Source organism: Lemur catta, chromosome 15 (genome assembly GCF_020740605.2).
Source record: "Lemur catta isolate mLemCat1 chromosome 15, mLemCat1.pri, whole genome shotgun sequence".
NCBI classification, from domain to species: Eukaryota; Metazoa; Chordata; class Mammalia; order Primates; family Lemuridae; genus Lemur; species Lemur catta.
The window spans coordinates 42,741,030-42,763,587 of NC_059142.1; the positions used below are offsets into that span (position 1 = coordinate 42,741,030).

Genomic DNA, 22,558 nt, shown 5'->3' on the forward strand with positions numbered 1-22,558 from the left:
GGGCCCTGAGGGTGAAAGGAGTGTTCTCAGACTGGTTCATTTTCAGTTGATTCTCTCATGCTAGTGCTGGCAAAACACCCTGGTCCAGCTCAAAGGGCAGTATGAACCCTTGTGGCTGAGCTCACAGTGCTGCACTCAGAGCTTATAAGACCGGTGTCTGTATTCAAAGGTGAGAAAGTTGGGGATTGGGCATATGAGATCTCCTGTCCCTGGAAATTAGTCCCGAGGCCTGGGCAAAAGCAGAACCCCAGCCAATCAGCTGAATGAGTGGCTTAGATTCCTGCCAGGTTGACAAAGCTGCCTTTGTCTTTTCCTTTGGAACCTCATTATGGATTGAGGAATATTTCTACTAAACCAAGACAGAGGTACCAGATAGCTTCTTCCTAGCAATGCCACAAAGGAAAACAAGAACAGTAACCCCTCATTGTTTCTTAATTATGTCAAGGTCATGACAGTGAATCCTTAGATTTTTCAAAGTATTTTTCTTCTTGGCTTTTTCCTGATGTGCCACTGCCGGCAGATGCCTGAGTAGAACAGATCTTAACTGTAACTCCAGAAGCAGCAATACGCCAGCAAGAGAAATGCCACCTCAGCAGGCATGGCTTTTGGAGCCACGATAGACAGCCTCACTTGCCTGACTGCCAGGTAAAGTGAGAAAAGAGAGAACCAGGCCCACCTACTTATTCATCCTGTACAAAGAAAATCAAGCACTTAGCCTCCTCAGAAGAAAGATGCTGTAATAATCTCAGGTAGCAGGCAGGAAGCAACCCAGGCATTTATGCAAATTATATATTCTCACTGACCCCCAACTCCAGAAAAAGTTCATAAGGAAAAGTAAAATCTCCTTTAAGGAGCAATTTAGAATACACAAAATGTCATACTGCTGGCACCACTAGAGAAAGGAACGTCAAGAGGCAATGGTTCAATTACTTTCACTCCACAAAAAGACAACGCAGATGGATCCTTGCAGACTGCCTCTCCTCCTGGCACCCTTACCCTCAGTGAAAAATCACCACATCCTCTCTCTGGTGACCATCAGATGACCCTGCCATGTTCCCTGAAGACAAAATGGAGACTCTGCAAGGTTCAGTTCAGAGCAATTCAGAGAACCCCAAAGATGGCTCCAGCAGAGCCGGCTCTGAGGCTACCACCACTGGCAGGTATATCATGCATACCCAGCATGAGTCAAGATAGGCCTGGCACACAACATTCTGTAACTCTTTTTTTTTTTTATTATTTTTTTCAATTTTTCCTTCCTTTTTTTGTAAGCACTAGTCTGTGCTTTGCGAACAGAATCAAGACATTAACAAAGATCAGCTTCTCTGAAGAAAAGCATTTCTATAGAACAAAGACAGCTACATGTTTTCGCTGCCATTACACAGCTCAAAGCAGGAAAAGAAAATATTTACAAAATACAAGGTTTTTTTCAATTTTTGTTTTTTTTTTTTTGTTTTTTTACAATGCTAAAAGGGTTATTCAGAATTTTCAACCTTATAAATAGAAGAAGCACTTTATGCATAGGGATATGGTGCATTATTGTTTTTTAAAGAAACAAAGACAAACCCTTTAACTTGCAAACAGAACCAGAAAAAAAAAAAATCACTAACGTTGAAAATTGTGAAAAAACCCCAACCATTAAGCAGTTTGTCTACTATTTTCTATATGATTACAAAATGGCAAAAAAAAAAAAAGAAGTCCTTTCCCCCCTCCCCCTTTTTGGTGATGTGATTATGATTATACATGAGACAGGAGGCACAAGGTTAACAAAGAAGGGTGATGGGGGAATGATGGAAACCACAGCTACGACCAGACATGTTCCACAGGCAAGGGGAACGTGAAAGAGGAAGAGTCTAATTGACACTGACAGGGACCTGGATGCGAGGGAAACATGACAAAGCGAATCAGTCAGTAAAAACAAAATTATACAGGGGAGCTGGCTGCTCACTTCCCAGATGCCCTGGTTTGCAGGGAGTGGGAACAGAGGCTAAGTAGTCCTAACCCCACCTTCACAGATCAGGACAGGTGGTAAAACCATTCCAAGCAGGACTGGTGTGTGGGGGTGAGCATGGATGGGGCAGATGGGAGGGTGCCAAGGGGCAGGATGGTGGGAACCTGAGCAGCCACAGCCAGGTTACTGCAGTTAAGGAGTCAGGACAGAGATGACCAAATATAGATGAAAATGAAAACGAAAACAGGTCTCCAAGATCTAGGTGCCAGTGGAAGCCGTTCTGCCACTGAGAGCTCAATAAGAACAGCTGGCAGTTACGGTAAAGAGGCTCTGGTGGGGGTGCTCCAGCACAGAAAACCAAGGGGGAGCCAGCCGGGAGGGCCAGGGCTGAGCCAAGCCACAGATGGGAGGGGAGCGGGTAAGAGCCCAGAGCATCCTGCTCTGTCCCACCCTCACCTAAGAAGGCAACGCTGAAGTGGAGCTTCCCATTCTCTCTGCCCACATGGCTGTTCCACCCTGCCCACAGGTGCCAGGGAGGGGGGTGATCATCTACCATCAGTAAGTCCAGTGATTCAACAGTGCAGACGATGTGCCAGGACCAGGCCAGCAGGGTCTTATCCTGAACTTCGGTTTGCCAACTGGAGGAAGTGCTCAGGTGTGTGTGACAAGAAAACACGGAAACAAAAACAAAACAAAAATTAAAACAAGGAAAAAAAATGCCAAAGTAGGATCTAAATTCCTTAAATTCACTAAAAACTGTGAAAATTTCCAGCATATGATGTTTGAATATCAAACGCAGAGATTTCTGAAGCTTTAATGCCAATAGTTAGTTAGTCTGTTTAGATTCTTGTCTCCTGCTCATCTGTGAGTCGGGCGTTGAGCTGTGACTGTTGCTGCTAGATGCCGACTCTTGAGGGGGACAACGGGAGGCGAGGTGGGTGCCACCTCTGTCTCCCGGCCAGTCTTGCTGCCTGAGGTGCGCCGAGTACAGCGGGCTGCCCGTTCCTGTGCATCCAGCTGGTCCTCACACTCTGCCTGGGGACTGTACGCCAGGGGGAAGGTCCGCCGCTCCCATGGCTGGACAGACTGTGGGCAGACAAGGTGTGCTGGTCAGGACTCGGTTCCAGGCTGCTTCCTGCCACGAGTCCTACTTGTGTACTGGAGCCTGGGGCAATCTGGGAAGACCACCCTTTTAACAATGACCAATACAATTACATGTTTAGGAGGTCAATTTCAGCCCGTTATCCCCTCAGAATAGGGAGGGGGAGCTATAAGATGAGACCCATCTTCAGCAGATGCTGTCCCTTCCTAATTCCACACCCCACCTTGCCAACCCCACAATAAGGCAGCATCCCTCACCTGTTCGTCCAGCCCCAGCTCTGGCGTGGAACAACGGGTATCTTCACTGGCTAAGTGTCGCGGAGTGTCCCGAGCCACAGGAGTGAGGGGTGCTGAGTGCAGTTCCGGGCTAATGGGGCTCCTAGGAGACTGACCATGGGAGAATTCCGACAAAGAGTGGCTACTACTGACATCAGGAGAGGCGGGCTGCGGGGTGGAGGGGTTGGCACTGCCCAGCTGGGGGGTTGTCCGGCCGTCTGATGACCTGTAGGACCTGTAACACCAAGGAATGCAAATATGAGTGCCTGGGTAATATGGGATTTCTTGTCCACTTCTGGGGACTAGGGAAGGGGGAAACATGAAAAAAGCATCCCTACCAGAGGAGCTGAGGCAGACTGACACCAACAGGTTTTTCCTAGGATCTAGCAAATCCCATTTCCTTCCACTACTGCCTGGAGGGCTCGCTACACTAAGAACTAGGCACACCTAATATAAGAGAAAGCCATGGCTGAACAATGCCAGGGGCTAATCTCTGGCACAGCAGCTGGTGAATTCATGGTGGTCGAGAAATTAGTTTTTGAAAATTGTAGTCAAAGAAAAAAAAAGTAAAAACAAGAGCCCCCCAAATTTTCTACTTCAGAAAGAATCCCAAGGGCTTCTGCCACAGTTAACAATAAATGGAGGTCGGGCAAGGTGGCTCACACCTGTAATCCTAGCACTCTGGAAGACCAAGGCAAGAGGACTGCTGGAGGTCAGGAGTTCGAGACCAGCCTGAGCAAGAGAGAGACCTCATCTCTACTAAAAATAGAAAGAAATTAGCTGGACAACTAAAAATATATAGAAAAAATTAGCCGGGCATGGTGGCATATGCCTGTAGTCACAGCTACTCGGGAGGCTGAGCCAGAAGGATTGCTTGAGCCCAGGGGTTTGAGGTTGCTGTGAGCTAGGCTGATGCCACGGCACTCTAGCTCAGGCAACAGAGTGAGACTCTGTCTCAAAACAAAACATAAAAACAATAAATGGAGACAGGGTAGTGATGTATATATGCGGGACAGTTCTTTCGTTCTTTCAAGTAGGACCACAGTCCACTGTCCAAAGGAGGATTAACTTATAGTGAGGCCTTCAAAGCTCCTTTGGCTAAATCACCACAACCCCTACTTATACCTCTACCAGTTCCAACAAACACCAAGGAACTTGGACATTCTTGGCCACGGCCAGTAGATGAATATAAAGAGTAACCAAGAGGCAGTGGCAATTTCGTGGACAGAGGCAGAGCCCGAACTCCCTGTCCACCCCCATCCACAGGCCCTGTGGACCTATGTCTGCCCCATCACCTGCTGCCCCGCCGCTGGGGTGGCACACTCGTGGTCCACAGCCACCGTGCCCTCTCCATCTCCTCACATTTGGCATGCAGGGCGGCGAAGGCTGCATCGGATAGGTCCTCAATCTGCAATAAAGCAGCTTCATTGATCCCTTCTTTCCTCGAGGAAGCCAAGTTTGAGCAGAACATCCCCCACCCGATGCTGAGCTTTTCCCGGTTAGGACAGAAATACAGAAAGCTTGCACTTGATGCCCACAGGTCTCGAGGCATCTCGAGTGTGTGCACCCACATATGTGTGTGCGCGCATGCATGTTCTTCAAAGAGAGAAGGACCATGCCATTACCTCCTCATTCTCCTCATCAGGACTCCCCTTCAGAGACTGAAGATCAACTTCTCGCCAGCTGCAAAACCAAGAATGAACAATCATGACAAGCAGGCTACAGCCTAGGGCAGGATAAATTTGTCCATGCGAGTATGAGAACCCTGCTCCTGTAGGTGACACTGCTCTATGATGGCAGGCTTGTGCCCTATCACAGCTCAGTCTCCTTATCCCTTGAGGCCTCTAAAATAGGCCTCCTCCTCAAATGCCCACAAAAAGGCCAGAAATGGGAGAATCAGGCTGGGGTTGTGTTGGGGCTGGGTGACTGGGACAAACTCAAGCAAAGGAACCTGTTTAAAGGGGACCACCACTATTCAGTACCAGCTGATTGCTACCACATGGGATGCATATACAGGATTGCCAAATCTGATCTGTCAACAAAAACTAGAAATAAAGATTTACATGTGAAATACTGCTTTGATGTTGACAACAAATTCAATATTTTAAAATACATTGTATGTGTTAACAAAACATGTCTACAGACCAGTAATGGCCAGTGGCCTTGCCAGGTTGTGACCTCTGGTTTGGTTGGTGCATTCATAATAATGGAACGAGAGAGAACTATATAGAGAAATAATTTCAACTCCTATCAGGTAAGACCTTCCTTACTAAGATGACAGAATGCAAGGCGAGGGCCCAAAGCCTGGTCAGCAGAGAAGAGGGGAAAAGAGCAATAACAGGAAGAATAGGGAGAAGGGCCAATTATTTAGAGATTCTACCTGGGTGTAAGGATTTCCTTGTATTGTAGTTTCTCTACACGGGTTGTTGCAGCAACAGACATTGGGATGACAATGTTGTTAATATCGAATGAGCTCTCTCCCCTTCTCCTCCTTACTGGCTGCTGTAAGACAAAGGTAAGTTTAAAAGGGAGGCACAACTTGACAAATATCAAATCATTCACCCAAGACTTAAAGCAGGATCACCAATAACCAGGCCTCGAGGTCCTCAGGTTGAAGCTGGGCAGTGACCACAGCAGCTGCTCACACCTAGGAGAAACAGTATCTAAGAGCAAAGTGCTCGGGAGAAACATTAAGCAGTCCTGAGGACTACTCCCATTCATAAGTCCCATCGGCCACCCTCTTCCTTCATGGGTTCATGTGAAAAGAGACTTTTGTTGAATTTTATAGGGATAGGTATCACAAGTCAACTGCTGGTGTTCCTATTCTTCCATATATACCTTTATTAACTCCCACTTTTAAAAATCTTGTTTCCCCCCTTTATCCCTGTCTTAGACCCATGGTGGCCCCTAAAAGCAATGCTTAAAACCTTATCCCAAAAGATGCCCAAAGGAGAGGCCCATCTCGATTTATCATCTAACCTTGGTTGTCATGAATGCACCTCCTTCTCGAAGATATGAACTCTTCAGCTAAATCTGCACTCACCATCTGTTCAGCCTTTATGTGACTTCTCCTTTTTCTATTACTCTTGGGGAAAGAGCTGAGAACTTTCTAGCTGTATCAACAGAGATGAATGGAGGAAAACTAAAGAGGAGGAACTGGCTATACCTCACATTCCTGGAGAAAGGAAATTTGCTTTTATAGAAAGTTGAGAAGACCAAACTCTTGGAAAAATAAGACTTCCAAGGATACAATATTAGAAGTATAGGTGGACATCTACAATCTACAGTAGCTCGAAGACCAAGGAAGGAATAAAGCAGGGAAACAAATAGCTTGGTCTCTTGGATAGAAAGAAAGGTCTATCTACTGCTCAAATAGCAAATACCCTATCCTGAAACAGACTGGCAACTGAACTGTGAGGGGCCAGAGGGAAACAGTGGGATGACAAACATGCTGCCATGGCAACAAAACAGCTGGAAACACCTAAGAGGCTGCATACACACCCAAACCACCAAGTGTGGCCAGTCCATAGGAAAGGGGTTAGTGAAAGAAGATGAGGAAGAGGTCACTCCCTACAACTAACTACTCTATGCTCTGTTTCTGGAGGGCAATAAACAATTTATTGATCCCATCATCTTAGGACATTCTCAGAGAATGTTAAAAGTCAGCACTTCCTGGACCAGAATTTCAGCTGCTGTCATTTATAATATCAGGTGACCACCATGTCCTTCTCTATCAAATGAGACGACTGCCAATGACCTCACAAATTTAGGGTAACTAGTTAACCAAAATGGGTGAAAAGGCTTTTGAGAATCTTGCCTGGCTGAGTTCTGTAGTGGGAGGATTAGGGACCTCAGACCCAAAGGCCCCTGTCACTGTCACATCTCTGCTGAAATTTTACCTCCTGCTACAAGAAATGCATCTTAAGAAAGCCTCAAGAGAGAAAAGCCTTCCCTATATCTTGGTCAAGAGTGAATGTGAAACTGCTGGCAGAAACAGGTATGTAATTTCCCTGAATCTTCTTGGATTGCTGTTAGTACGTCCAAGAAGAGATTGGAAAAGGTTGTGGGATTGTTCAATAGGTTCTACCTCTCACCCTCCACCTAGACCCCTCATTCTGTCAGCTACTCATTTGGTCTAACTAACCTCCCTTAGAGCCAGAGATAGAGAGCAGGTGATGAGAATGGAAAGTGTTTCCCAAATTTGGTTGTACATCAGAAGATAAAGAGTGTTTGCTTGTTAAAAAAAAAAAAAAGTTCAGGGATTCCCCCTCTTCTGTCAAATCAGAATCTGTTTTTGCAATTGCCCTGACTCAGCCTCCAGCTATAGGTGTGTGCCACCATACACAGCTTCAAATCAGAAACTTTAGGACGTTCTGTTTTTTAAAGCCACCAAAGTGATTCTGATGCAGCCACTGGCTTTTGTGAAGCACTGGCACAAACATCCCCTCCCCCTACTGTCTCTCCAGTGTCCTCTAGCTTCCTTACTTGATTTTAAGTACAGTTGGTCCTCTGTATCCATGGGTTCAATCAATTATTTGGGAAAACAAACTGTACTGAACATGTATACAGACTTTTTTCTTGTCATTATTTCTTAAACAATACAGTATTAGCAATCATTTACATACCATTTATATTGTATTAGGTATTATAAAGTACTTGAGGATGTGCATTGGTTATATGCAAACACTACACCATTTTATATCAGGGGCTTAAACATCTGTGGATTATGGTATCCATGGTAGGTTCTGGAACCAATCTCCCATGGATACCAAAGGACAACTGTATTTGGCTTATCTTCTTACTATTAAATAAATCCGGTCTTTTTTTCTTTTGAGACAGGGTCTTGCTCTGACACCCAGGCTAGAATGCAGGGGCATCATCACAGCTCACTGCAACCTCAAACTCCTGGGCTCAAGCCATGCTCCTGCCTCAGCCTCCCTAGTAGCTGAGGCTACAGGTGACCATGCCTGGATAATTTTTCTATTTTTTACAGAGACAGGGTCTCCCTCTTGCTCAGGCTGGTCTTGAACTCCTGTCCTCAGGCAATCCTCCTGCCTCTGCCTCCCAAAGTGCTAGGATTACAGGTGTAAGCTACCATGCCCAGCCTAGTTTCAGAGTCTTTGAAAAAATTTGTACTCAATAAATAATATGTAAAACTTTCAAATGATTCAGGCCTATGTTAACATTCTCCAGACACCGGAAGGCTGGTAGGTGAGAAAAATACTGAAGTATTCACCAAGTCTTGAATCTCAGAGTTCAGATTTTCTATCAGAATTAGGCTTTCTTTTACATACTTTGGTTATCTAAAACTCACTCTTTGCTAGTGGATAGCTGAGAGTGTGAGGGATACTACACATCTACTTAGACAAAAGTTGAGAGTGTAAGAAGAGCAAGGAGACTGTTTGGAAGAGATTGATTTCTAAGAGCAAAGAGAGAGCAATGTAAATTTCCACCTGATTATAGGAGCCTAATGAGCGCATTTTGCAAGCTTAGGAGTTTCTTGATCTAAGCTCTGGAGGAGTTTTATAAGTCACCTCTGCAATGCCCCTACCCAGGCTTACTTAGACTGTGTAGTGTAATGGTAGAGTTGGCTCTGTAGTCAGGCTGCCTGGGTTTGAATCACAATTATAACCCTCACAAGCTACCTTGCCTTATGCAATTTACTTAACTTTGGAAAACCTCTGTTTTCATGCCTACGAGATAGGGTAACACATGTAAACCACTTAGCACTGGCACACAGTTAAGTGTTCAACAAACATTACAACTGCTGAGTTTTATTTTTACTATTACCACTATTATACAAAGGACACTTTAGTAGATACAAAGCATTTACAGTCTGTATGTTCAAGAGGGATTAAAATACTAGAATGAAATTAATGGGAACGTGCCTGGAATAACTGTACATTACTATAAGAGAGCGTTACTGTAAAAGCTGATTGGGGTATGTGTGCGTGCACGCGAATGTGCACCAAATGGCCTGCCATTTTAAGTATACTACACATAGTACTGCCATGGTAGCCTGCTAGATCTGTAATTCTGTTCTATCCACCTACAAGGCATGGGCTCTACTTTCTCCCTTCCCTTCCAGCACCCTAACACCCAGTATTTCTTCTCAGTATGCCATCACCACTCACCAGGAGAGTAAAAACAAGGAAATCAAATGTCTCTAATGCCCGCAGGTATCGCTCCTCCAGCCCTTCCCTCTCACGTTCACTTCTTAGGCTAACAGGGTTCCATAGTATTATTAAGCCTTGTGTGAAACTTAGCCCCACAGATCTTGAACAGTTACAGACCACCTTAAGAGTCTCTCTCTTCATTAAGTGCTCTAGATCGATAACTCAGCATAAATCCATCTCTATGAAAAACAACTCAACAGAAAGTCAAATACCACCACTTTGACTTAAAAATGCTACATACATACATCACGATGAGCTGAGTTCCTATAAATGCCCTGGTTTCCACAACCCACCCTCTATACTGTCCTCCTACAGAGCCCCTTGAATGAGCTGCAACATGCAGAGGAACACCCGGCCAACTCCACACAGGTACTTACAGATGTGTTGGTTGTAACCTGTGAGCTAGAGCTGGTGGGTGCGGAGGAGTCGGATGAGGTGGAGAGCTGTCGCACCAAGGGACTGTGTGGTGGATGGTGAGTGGCTGCCAAGTAGCTTGAACTGCTCATGTCTGTGTGATGCTTCAACACTGCAGAAGTCAACAGAAAAGAGAGGAATACATGGCTATCTTGACCAGTGAAACTTCTAACATAAGCTAGGAAAGGCAGCAATGCACACTAAAGGCAAAAACGCTTTCTAATCCTAAAGGATAAAAAAGTGAAGCAAACTGGTCGATGGGAGGTAGGGGCTGGGCAGAGGTTGCTGCGGTGGTTAAGAAGTGTGACCTGCATTTAGAAGCAGTAGCATCCCCCTACTCTGCCTTCCTAGAAAGTGAAGGACAAAGCTGGGGGCAATTAAGAGAAGCCTAGGTTGCCCCAGAAAGCCCTGAGCAGGTGCAATTGCAGGTAGAGGTGCCACAGGCCTGGCCCTACCTTCACTTCTCTCAGATGAATGGTCTCGCAATCTCATTTTGCTGTGGTTTGGGTCATGCACGGGTGGCGGTGGGTTGAGCAAGCGCTCTGCTTTTGGCGCTGTCACTCGTTCCACCATGGGCACGGCCCCCACATCGTCTAAGTGCTGCCTGTGGGTCCTGTCAGGCCGGGTTTGGTGATGGGACAGCTCTGAAGAGGGGAACAGAAAAAGAGCTGTGAAATACCTTCTCTCAAATCTTTTCTTATTTGAATTGCAAACTCTTGAGTTCTCCCAAGGCCAATTTGGTACACCCAAGGGCAGCAGGACAGTCCTTCAAGACTGAATCTTCTAAATAAATAGCACAATGGCTAGGACAGGCACAGGGAGTCCAGAACCAAAGAAATGTGACACTAGGCTACAAAAGACAGCCTGCCCACAGATGAACCCGATACCATGCCACTGTTGGCTGTTCACTGAGCATTCTGGGTCATGCCCCAAGACCCACAGTGTCTCAAAGAGCACCCAAACTCCATCTAAGAGCATCCAAGACAAGCAGAAGAAGTAACTGGATGAATGTGTATCAGTCAATTGCCTCTCCCAACCCCAACATACTGGCATAGCCAATCAGTAACCTGAGAATATAAAAGGAATGAAAAATAACTGAAACGGCAGAGGATTCCCCGGTTCCCTGAAACTTACTGGCTGTTGTTAGGAAGGAGTTGACCAACTTGTGCCTGTCTTTACGAGTTGGATCTGGCAGGCTGCCTGGCATGGGTGCTCTGTGCTTAAGTGAAAACTTTTTGGGAGGTTTGATTTTGTCAAAAGGTTTGTTCTGCCACTGAGATTTCAGCATGCTCTGGAAGTGCAGGCTTGTGGGAACATCTGCAAGAAACACAAAACACTGCAGGTTAGTGCAAACACCTGGCCCCTAGGCTCTTCTCTCCTGAAGTGAGGTTTGTTCACCAGTCACTTGGACTCTCCAGTTCTCAAGACCTACTCCCACCCCTCTTTTATTTGCCAAGTAGTCTGACACTTGGCAGGAAAAGCACTGTCATATGGAAGATCTGTTTGTGTGAACTTTGAAGGTCATTCTTTTATCCCCAAGCAAGGCACTTTTGCTTAGAGTTTATTCATTAACTGTCAACTTGGTATCAGGCACTATACTCTTCAAATAAGAACTATATACTATTCTCCCTCCTTCCTCTGTAGCCCCAACACCTCTCCCACCTTGAGATTATAGAAGATTTTTAGCTGACTGGTTAATGTTCAATATCACAAATCAACAATCTTTTAGATTTAATTATAATTTTTTTACACTGTTTCTTATCTTTCCACTTTCTTAGAATCATTTTTTATTTTTCCAAGAATATATCCTTGAGTAATTTCTTTTAAAAAAGGAATTTCTAGATTTAAAACCATTTCCCGGCCAGGCGTGGTGGCTCACGCCTGTAATCCTAACACTCTGGGAAGCTGAGGCGGGTGGATCGCTCGAGGTCAGGAGTTCGAGACCAGCCTGAGCAAGAGTGTGACCCTCGTCTCTACTAAAAAACAGAAAGAAATTATCTGGCCAACTAAAAATATATACAGAAAAAATTAGCCGGGCATGGAGGCACATGCCTGTAGTCCCAGCTACTCGGGAGGCTGAGGCAGTAGGATCACTTAAGCCCAGGAGTTTGAGGTTGCTGTGAGCTAGGCTGACGCCACGGCACTCACTCTAGCCCAGGCAACACAGCGAGACTCTGTCTCAATCAATCAATCAATAAAAAACCATTTCCCCCTCAGACCTTTAAAGTTATTCTTCCATGTACTGTAATATCTACTGTTGTATATAAGAGGGAATCTGATTTCTATTTACTTGTAAGTGGTCTAGTTTTTGTCTTTTCAAGCTTTTGTGAAAAACAACAACAAAAGCCTGTGGTATTAAAGTGACTCTTAAAGATCAATTTGGTTCTCCATTGCTATCTCTGGGGAAAAAAATAAAAAAGACCAATTTGGGGAGAAATTTCATCTGTTCTGCCATCAATACTGAATCCTTCAACACATGAACACAGTATCTCTGCATTTATTTCAGTTTTCTTTGATTCTCTCTCAGGAGTGTCTGGTAGTTTTTAATGTATAGCCTATATATATATTTGTTAAGTTTATTCCCAAGTATTTCATGGTTTTTGATGCTGTTATAAAAGATAGTACCTTTTAAAATTTCAATTGCCAGTTGCTCATTGCTTATATATAGAAATACAATAAATTTTTATATAATGACCTTGTATCCTGTGATCTTGTTAAATTCCTTAGTTATAGCTTTTGCTGATTCAACAGGACTTTCTATAATATATACATAAGTATGTCATCTACAAATAAGAGATTTGATTATTTTTCCTTTTTGATCTGTATGCCTTTTATTTTTATTTCTTGCCTTATTACTTTGGCTGGAACCTCTGGTGACAATTTATAATTTTAGATTTTGGTTTTTTGTGTTTTCAATATTCTGAAATTTCAACACTATGGATACAGATGTGAGTCTTTTTTCAGTGTTCTGCAAAGGTTTCCAGGGCTATTTCAATCTAAAGGCCAGCACATTTTTCTTCAGCTCCCAGTTCCTTCTGGGAATCAGTAACCACTGGGGGAACACTCAAAAGTTCCAGCCCAGAGTTCATATCCACTGCTTGATATAGAATGAAACACGTTACTAGATGCAAGAAGGCACTGGTGGAGTAAGAGCAGAGGAAAGGAAAATCCAACCTAGCTATTGCAAAATGAGTCCAAACTCATCACCCATACAAACGCCTATCCCTACTCTTTGTGCCCTTTAATTCTGAGCAAAGAATCTCCTCTAAACAGCTCCCACACACAAGACCTTATTCCTGCATGTGCCTTGGGCTACTTTTTTCTTTTTATTTCTCCACAGGCATTGTGTCTATCATCATGAATGTATCACTTAATCTTCACAGCAATTCCATGAGGTAAGCATCATTAAGCTTATTTTAAAGACAGGAAACCGGTTCAGAGAGGTAAATTAACTATTAATATGTCCAAGGTTACATGGTTTAGTAAGTAACAACTAACATTTAAACTCAGAATTATACAATGCTAAAGCCCACACTTTGAGTCACTACACCGTGAGATGACTCATTGATCCAGAGGATGGAGAGGTTTGATTCTGTGGTGAAGTCTGATATTTCTCAAATTATTCCCAAGGAAAGAAGAGTACAGGATTATTTTTCAAGGCAGTAGTGCAGTGTAAAAAAAACTTAACCACTCCTGAGTGAATAAAATAGTTAACATTCTCAAGGATGATTTTTCCCAATGGGAAAGCAGCCTCAGCTCCATAGATCTGAGGATAGACTTAAAGGCAGTGAAACAAATTAGGAAAACTATTAAAAGTTTTATTTGCTACATGTGCAAGTATTGAGACACAGTCTCTGATGACAGTGGTGTCTTCTGAAATTTTTTTCATAATCATTCCCTTTTTCACACTGAAAATTCACCTATCCCCAACTCTTAAAATAAATACATCACTTTTTAAAAAAAGGTTTCCCCATTAATCAACAATCAAGAATTCAGTTTAGAGATATCAATGATAGAAATTCTTTAAAGGGTGTGAAGGAAATAAAGCACTAACTAGAAGCACTCAGCCCTACAGAATAATCTGAAATATAGACTGAGCAGGAATGCATAATAAAGGCTCAAGAAAGGGAAGAGAATACTTCCTGTATATACCAGGATACCCCTTTGTCAGCAGAATAGTTCTCCCACTTAGCAAAGGGGTGTGTGTGTGTGTGTGTGTGTGTGTGTGTGTGTGTGTGTGTGTGTAATGGGACTCCAAGACAACAGTGATTTTATTTTTTCCTTTTATTTTCCCCATTCATTGGTCTCCCAAACCTGAAAATGAATATAGAGAAAAGAAGGAGATAGGGATATGAGACACCTGGTCATAGTGAAAATAGCAATGAAGTAGAAATAAGCAGGCCTGGATCCAGGTCTTACTTGTATCACTGAGTAGGAAGAGAAAACAAGAATAAATCATTTAGGTGGGCTTTAGCATCTCCTATAAAATGAGGCAGGAGGCTAGGTCAGGGTTGGCAACATCCTAGCACACACGGCTCTACCCTCCAATTCTCCCATCTGCTGCAACCACAAGCCAACCAATCACAACAGTCTTTCTTGTATCCGAGACCTCAGATTTTTCTCAAACAATAAATTAAGTAACTCCAGACAGCTACTATCAATTTGAGTAGGCACAAGAAATGACATCTATTTGTTACTGCTAGACTACATGACTACTGAGTCTCTCAACTCTAACAGGTTGAACCAATGACTCTACAGCTTAAAGCTCACTTCTAATCTCCTCCACTCAATGGTTAAAACACCATCCACAGAACATCACTCTGCATCCTAGAGCTGAAGTATTAAGCATAATCAAGAGCAGATTTCCCTTTAAACATGCTGAATAAGCAGCAAGATATAATAACAAACTGTTTAAGGGACCCATGCTGACAGACTTTTTTTATAAGTTTGCTGTTTCCTTTTAAATGCTTCCACGTAAGAGTGAACAGAAACCCAGTTAAATTCCCCAGTCAGCAAACAAAAATGATCTCACAGGAATCTCTGGTCTGAGTTCACACACTAACTGATTGGTAAGTAGTACCTAGGACAGGCAAAGGGTTAAAAATCTAAAACAGATTGGATATAGGACCTGAAAGTAAGCAAAGAAAGGGATATGAAATAGAAGAGAACACAACAGGGATCCACTCAGATAGTGGACTTCCCATGTTCCATATCTGCATAGGCAATGGGGTTAAAGTGCTATTAGCAGAGAAGAGGGTGCAGATCCTTATCAGGTAAATAACAGGAAACTAAAACAGATTACTAATGCCATCTTAAGTTACTGTTTCCTCAAACAAAATGAAAAGACCCTGACTTCAGGCCCACCAGGGTTTGAAATTCCCCATGACCCACTTGACTGTTTTGCTCATTATTTTCCGCCATTTTCTCAGGCACACTTTTTTGGGGTGTTTTGTAATGCTCACTTCTTCCTCCTGCTGGGAAGTTGTGGTAGCTTCATATGTGCAGTTTGGCAAGCTTTCTCAAAACAGCATAGATCTTCATAGCCAGCAGGTGGTGCTCTTATTAAAGCCCTTTTTACAAACTTCAAAAGTTAATATTCTTTCGCCCAAGATTATGTATCCTTTACATTTTCAACTAAGGATTGACTAGACTTGATTACTTGAGGCAACAAGGAATCAAAGCCCCTCCTGCTGGAATACTAATAGGTGTTGTACCCCTAATCCCTCCACCTTCCACAGCCAGACATAAAGATGGCTGTATACAGTTCCTCAATTTCTATCACACCCAGATACACTTAATGCCAGTAGCTGAGGTGTGGTCAAGGTGGGAGACAGAATTCCAGGATAAAGAACAGCAGCTGATTGTCATCCTAACAAACTACACAAACTGGTTAGGAAACATTAGTAAAATCCTACTTAAAAAAAAAAAAAAAAAAATTTGTCCTATGGGGCCAGAAAACAGCAAAGCATCACATTCAAACAAATGTAATCATCCACAGGAACTAAAGAATGAGTCAAAAATATTTAACCTAGTTAAGGGGGAAAAAATGGAAATCTTTTAAAGAGGTTGCAGAAGGGTGGCCCCCAGTGGTCAAATGTGACACACAAATGTTTGATCTACACAGTATTATGCTGACTTGCTAGTGTTCACTGTTACAGGTTGCTACACAATAATATATTGGGAATCTCAATATACCAGGGGGTGATATTCACATAGAATATAATGTGAATGGTGCCCTCTGGAGTTGGTATCTCTGGATTCCCTAGGAATCTTCTAATTTACAAATAGACTGCATTTTTTTTTTTTTGAGACAGAGTCTCGCTCTGTTGCCTTGGCTAGAGTGCCATGGCATCAGCCTAGCTCACAGCAACCTCAAACTCCTGGGCTCAAGCGATCCTTCTGCCTCAGCTTCCCAAGTAGCTGGGACTACAGGCATGAGCCATCATGCCCGGCTAATTTTTTCTATATATTTTTAGTTGTCCAGTTAATTTCTTTCTATTTTTAGTAGAGACGGGGTCTCGCTCTTGCTCAGGCTGGTCTTGAACCCCTGAGCTCAAACAATCCTACCGCCTCGGCCTCCCAGAGTGCTAGGATTACAGGCATGAGCCACCGTGCCTGGCCCTAGACTGTATTCTGAATGTGGCAGTTGTTTGGATCAAAGCAAAATTATCCTAATAGGAAGATTATATAAATGGTAATTAGGTCTCCAGGTCAATCTAAGAAGTCTAATTAATCCACAGGCAAATACAGCAGTTCATACATACTACTATTTCTCATTTACAGTCTCATAAGGAGAATTTAATGACAAACTTTCTTATCCAAACCCCAGGGCTATGGTTGTGTGTGTGTGGCTATGGTTGTGTGTGTGTGGCTATGGTTGTGTGTGTGTGTGTGTGTGTGTGACAGAGAGAGAGAGAGAGAGAGAGAGAGAGAGAGACAGAGAGAGAGAGAGAGACAGAGAGAGAAGCAGTATTTAGAGGCAGAGAAAATGAAAATAATGAATACCAGAGAAAGGGGTGTTTCATATCTTTCTTTCACCCTCATTGCTGCCTATAGTTGGAAAAGGATGCTGTGGAGAAATTCAAGGTATGGCAGCATGGCAGCAGTCAGCAGGACAGAAAATGTAAAGAGGGAATGGGTACCTCCCTAGTAGAAATGTTGAGTGATGGAACAGGAGATGACAGACAGGTGGTCTGGGCATATTCGATTAGGCATTGGAGGACAGTATCTGCCACTGTACATGGTAACGCTGTTGACAAAGAAATGGCTATCCTGTTTACCAGGTGATACCCAGGAAGTACCACTCTAGGCCTCTCTCTTATCCTTCTTTAAATATGAGACTATACAATTCAACACAGTAATCCTGAGAGAGTAACCAAAGAAATGTATCCAAGTCTTCCTGGTAGCTAGCTCTGTCTGTAGCCAGAATCCTGAAACGGGTAGAAACGTGACTACTCTTAATAACCCATCCGGGAAGGAACATGTAATGTAGTGAAAGGAAGGACAGGTGTCACATAATCTGGCTTTAAATTCTAAAGCCATTCAAATTCATTAGCCATCCCTGATCCGTAAAACTGAAGTAACACTTTACAAGACTTCTGAAAGACGCAAATGAGACAAATATGAGAAAATGCTTTGTAAACCATAAAATGCTATATAAATAATAACTGAAGTTATAAGGGCTATATAATCCAGTGGCAGAAGGTAAAATTCAGTGACTCTGGAAAATGTCTCAGTGTTTTCCACTCATTATGTTCTAAAGTCTATTACTGCTCCAGCAACTCCTGACTAGCTTGCCATCCATGTGGTCCATGTTTTCTAAATTTTTTACTCTTGCAAGAGGTCACATGACAGCAGAAATATTATACTGCATCCTTGTGACAGTCATACAGGCTTTCGGTAACAAAAGCCAAAAATTTTGGTAGCTACTTGATTCAGATGGCCAGAAAGAACTCAATAATTTAAAGAACAGATGCACAACAGGGGATTACAGTCATCTAATGTGATCAACTGTCAATTATAAGAGGGATCCTCTAGGACAAAGGTTGGCAATGACTTTTTCTTTTCTTTTTTTTTGAGGCAGAGTTCCGCTCTGTCACCCTGGCTAGAGTGCCGTGGCATCAGCCTAGCTGACAGCAACCTCAAAGTCCTGGTCTCAAGCGATCCTTCTGCCTCAGCCTCCCAAGTAGCTGGGACTACAGGCATGCGCCACCATGCCCAGATAATTTTTTCTGTGTATTTTTAGTTGTCCAGCTAATTTCTTTCTATTTTTTAGTAGAGATGGGGTCTTGCTCTTGCTCAGGCTGGTTTCAAACTCCAGAGCTCAAACGATCCACTAGCCTTTGGCCTCCCAGAGTGCTAGGATTACAGGCGTGAGCCACTGAGCCTGGCCCTGGCAATGACTTTTTCTAAATAAAATTTTATTGTAACACAGCCATGTCCATTTGTTTACATATTGTCTATGGATGCTGTTTAGCTACAATGGCAAAGTTGAGCACTTGTGACATAAACTGACATCAATTATATGGCCTGCAAAACCTAGAATGTTTACCAGCTGGCCCTTTAAGAAAAAGTTTATATACCACTCACTTCTATGTTTTTTCTTACACGACCAAGTAAACCCCACATCCCACATGATTCTTTCTATTCCTCAGACTCCTATTTTAGTTATTCTATGAAAAATCTGTAGTCTATCTGTGAGGTTTTATGAAAAACAGAATATGAAAAACAAAAATCCATTACCCCCAGGAGATTAAAATTTAAGTAATGGAAATTAAGTACATAAACAGCCATAATATAAGTCATTAACATATAGAAATAAAATACCACAGAGATTTGAGAAGAAATTCCTATTTTCTGTAGGTTGGGAACATACAATGAAATTATACGGAAATCTATGAAACCATTACAGATTATGAAAGCCCTGGATTCCTATAGTCTATCTAGACAGTGGTTTCAAAACATTTTTGCTCATGTACTCCCACCTGAAATGTAATTTTTTATTTTTTTGAGACACGGTCTCACTCTGTTGCCCAGGCTAGAGTGCAGTGGTGTCTTCATGGCTCACTGCAACCTCAAACTCCTAGGTTCAAGCAATCCTCCTGCCTCAGCTTCCCAAGTGCTAGGATTATAGGCAGAAGTCACTGTGCCTGGCCTGAAATGTAATTTTTAAAAAATCGTAAATTCAGATAGTTGTAAAGATTTTATTTTCCAGAATACTACATATGCTTTAAAATATATCAATCAAAACTTTGGCATATAAATTATTTAGCTTAATTAAAGAAAAAAATCTTCCTTTTAAACTTACTTGTAGCCAAACAGACTTTAGTGAAAAGTCTGTCTTTAGTTATTAATTCCCTTAATATGTATTCTAAGACAAGGCTAGAAACCTTGCCATAAGTTGTAGTCTAGACAAAATAAGGTAGCTCCATCTTCATTTTATTTATTAAATTCAAAACTCTTTTCTACTTAATTTCCAAGGGATTCTCCTTCAGAAGCTGAGAACTATTAGAAATGGTACCTTTGTTTGGTGCTCCCACTCATCAAAGATTTTTATACTTTGGGGCAAGATTCACAGTAAGATTCAATATGGCCAAAAGGAATGTTTTTATTCTGCAAAGTGGGAGAGGTGGAGGTATGAAAAGGGAGGACTGTAAGATGCAGAGATTTATCAAGGAGATAAACTTTAGAAAAACAGTACACGAAAACAATGAGGATATGAGCTAATGCACACCCTGGAAAGCTGTCATATTATATATAAACCCCAATATGAAGACATTCTCCTAGAACAGTGCTGCTCATCCTAGTTTACACCATGGTACACACAGATAATTTTTTTTTTTTTTTTTTTTTTTTTGAGACAGGGTCTTATTCTGTCACCCAGGCTGGAATGCAATGATGCTATCAGAGCTCACTACAACCTCAAACTCATGGGCTCAAGCGATCCTCCCACCTCAGCCTCCCAAGTAGCTAAGACTTACAGGCATGTGCCACCATACTCAGCTAATTTTTAAAAAAAATTTTTGTAGAGACAGGCTCTGGCTATGTTCCCCAGGCTAGTCCCGAACTCCTGGCCTGAAGTGATCCTTCTGCCTCAGCCTCCCAAAGTGCTGGCCTTACAGGTGTGAGCCACCACCATGGTGACAATACATTTTTAAAGATATACTATGGAATAATGGACTAGGTTACTTGTGGCTAGAGACAACAAATCCCAGTCCCCTCCTAGGCACACTTGAAGATTGAGAGGAAAACCTCTCAGCACACTGCAATCTTCTAGTGGCACCTTCTTCTGGTTTGGTGGATGTGTTGCACCCTTTCTGCAAAATTGTAAGAGAAGACTGTTCATAGGAAGTGATGCCCTGAGAGCAACTGAGTTGCAACTGGACCTTGGCTGATTTTTTTCACACAGAACACTCTCTTAAGTCTCATTCATTACACTTTATATTCTGTGGTTTTTCTTACCATCTGGAAATGCTAGAACAGGGTGAACACAAGAGTCCAACTGGGAGAGACGTTCCAACAGAGGGGCTTCGTAGTGAATTTCAGGAGGCATGGTGCTGATATTGCCTGAACCACACAGTGCACAGGATGGATTCACATCACAGCCAGAGCGGATCGTACTGTTCCGGTGAACCTGTGAAAAGCCAAACAAAACTCTGACAATTCAGCTCTGATAAACCCTGCTCCCCACTTGTTATTCCAAAGACATAGAAAACCTTTCTAGATACCTATATGACACTGTTAGCAGAATGGTTGATGTGTTTAAGATTTCCACTTGTCCAACATACTGACCTTCAAAGTGAGTAAGGAAACTTGCTTCTTTTTCAATGATGAAAGTCAATTACTTGAAGCCCAGTAGCTAACTTATGTATCAAACTTGTGATAGTATAAAAGAATACTATAATAAAACTCTGCTTTCTGAGAATACTTTATAAAACCTGCATGCTTTCACCATCTTCATGGACTTTAAGGTGGTCTCAAACAAGGTGGCAAGTTTTCCTGAGCTATAACTCATTAACTACTTTTTCTATTAAACTTCCTTTGCATACATGTAGGCACAATAATCAATAATCTCTCCAGCTAAGTAAGTCCAGAGTGAAATATGAACTAATTTAAGTCTTCAAAAGATTTAATCCTATAAAAGATGCAATTTTTACAATTTTATGCTTTGAGGAGGAAACGTTAGGTCATGCTGAATGCAGGATCCCTACATTCAAGTGTTAGGCTGAACAAGCGGGCATCTGCCAAAGCATAACTCATAAAGTCATTTGGCCAGCACACAGTCCTGGAAACGCACTTGCCTGTGGAATGGCATTATGAGAAGGGATCCTAGAAACAAGTGCAGTGTAAGAATAAAGACAAAAAGATAGCATTAAAACTCCACTAGAATGTAGTCTTTATCAACACTCCCCAAATGCCTCTTTCTTGGCAATCACACAGATGACTGGCATGCAAAGAAGGTCTCGATGAAGGTCAGACTAGGCAAATTGCACAGAAGTAGATGTCACAGAAAGGGAATGATACCAACTAAACGTGACACTTCTGTGTAGACAACATGAACTGGTATTGTTTTGGAAAAAATATCTCTTGCACCCTATTTAACCAGGCCTGGTTTCTGGAGCAGATGACACTTTAAAGTAAAAACGGGGGAAATAAATTTGGCAGGGATGAAAACCAGACCACACAGTAGATGAATGGGAAGATTTAGGAAAATTGGTTAGGATCTAAAAATTACACCAAAACTATCAATATTAAAAAAATTACAAAAAGAAAAATAAAATGAAGAAGATTTAAAAGGAAAGTATGTTTTTTCCCTCATACACTGATGTATGACATCAACTAGCTCTCCATATGGTACACTAACAACATTCCATTTTATGGCTAGAGCATACCCCTTAAGTCAAAAGCTAATACATTTAAGTGTAGAATAAAAAGAATACGGCAAGAATAACAAAGTAAAACTGAGAAAACAGATTAAGATGATAGCAGAAATTACAAAAGAGGAAATATTATACACGGTAGAAATAACAAATTTATCAAATATTCTCCGAGGCTTTTCTTTTCTTCGTTTCTATACCTACCCTTCTCAGGAGCAGATAGATACTAACAGACCAATTAACTAGATAAGCTATAAGACTGGCCTAACAAAGAGAAAAAGGTTAAAAATGCAAATATATAAGAATTCCTTTAAAAAAAGATCTTAAGTGAAAAAACTGGCTACCTACAGCTATCTATAAATGGAAAATTCCATTTTAGCCATTTCTAAGCCCCTACAAACTAATCTGGAGAAATATCCAAAGAGCCAAGGTAAAAACAGAAAGTCTTGACATAGTGATGCTATCAAAATAAGAAAGACATTTACAATATGCAGAGAAAAGATGGAGGAATGTGCACAAAACCACTGATATGGTTATTATTGCGAAGGTGGTATGTATCGAGTGCTCTTATCTTCTACATTAAACATGTCTATAATGTTTAAATGTTACATATTTTCATATTATATCTAATCAGGGAATATAATATGCATACCTAAAAAAGGATAGGATCTCAGACTAGTCTGTTTCCCCAGTGAAGTTTCCCCTAACATTAAAGAATAGATAATTTCTATTCAATTAAAATGGTGCCGGCATAAAAAAATAGAATG

The 22,558-nt window shown here is 42.1% G+C and overlaps 1 protein-coding gene across 4 annotated transcripts in view; it reads right to left on the minus strand.

The window, feature by feature from the left end:
• Positions 1-1,458: 1,458 nt before the first annotated feature.
• KANSL1 (KAT8 regulatory NSL complex subunit 1) overlaps positions 1,459-22,558 on the minus strand; it is a 179,479-nt gene continuing 158,379 nt past the window's right edge. For 2 of the 4 annotated variants that reach the window (XM_045525921.1, XM_045525922.1), the window contains 9 exons: positions 20,377-20,548; positions 11,050-11,232; positions 10,371-10,559; positions 9,879-10,027; positions 5,706-5,827; positions 4,951-5,008; positions 4,621-4,733; positions 3,308-3,560; positions 1,459-3,034 (listed from right to left, as the gene is read on the minus strand). In XM_045525921.1, coding sequence (XP_045381877.1) covers positions 2,807-3,034; positions 3,308-3,560; positions 4,621-4,733; positions 4,951-5,008; positions 5,706-5,827; positions 9,879-10,027; positions 10,371-10,559; positions 11,050-11,232; positions 20,377-20,548 — 1,467 coding nt within the window. In that variant the 3' untranslated portion in view covers positions 1,459-2,806. The remainder of the gene's footprint in view (positions 3,035-3,307; positions 3,561-4,620; positions 4,734-4,950; positions 5,009-5,705; positions 5,828-9,878; positions 10,028-10,370; positions 10,560-11,049; positions 11,233-20,376; positions 20,549-22,558) is intronic. The other 2 variants (XM_045525923.1, XM_045525924.1) reach the window with 2 other exon arrangements.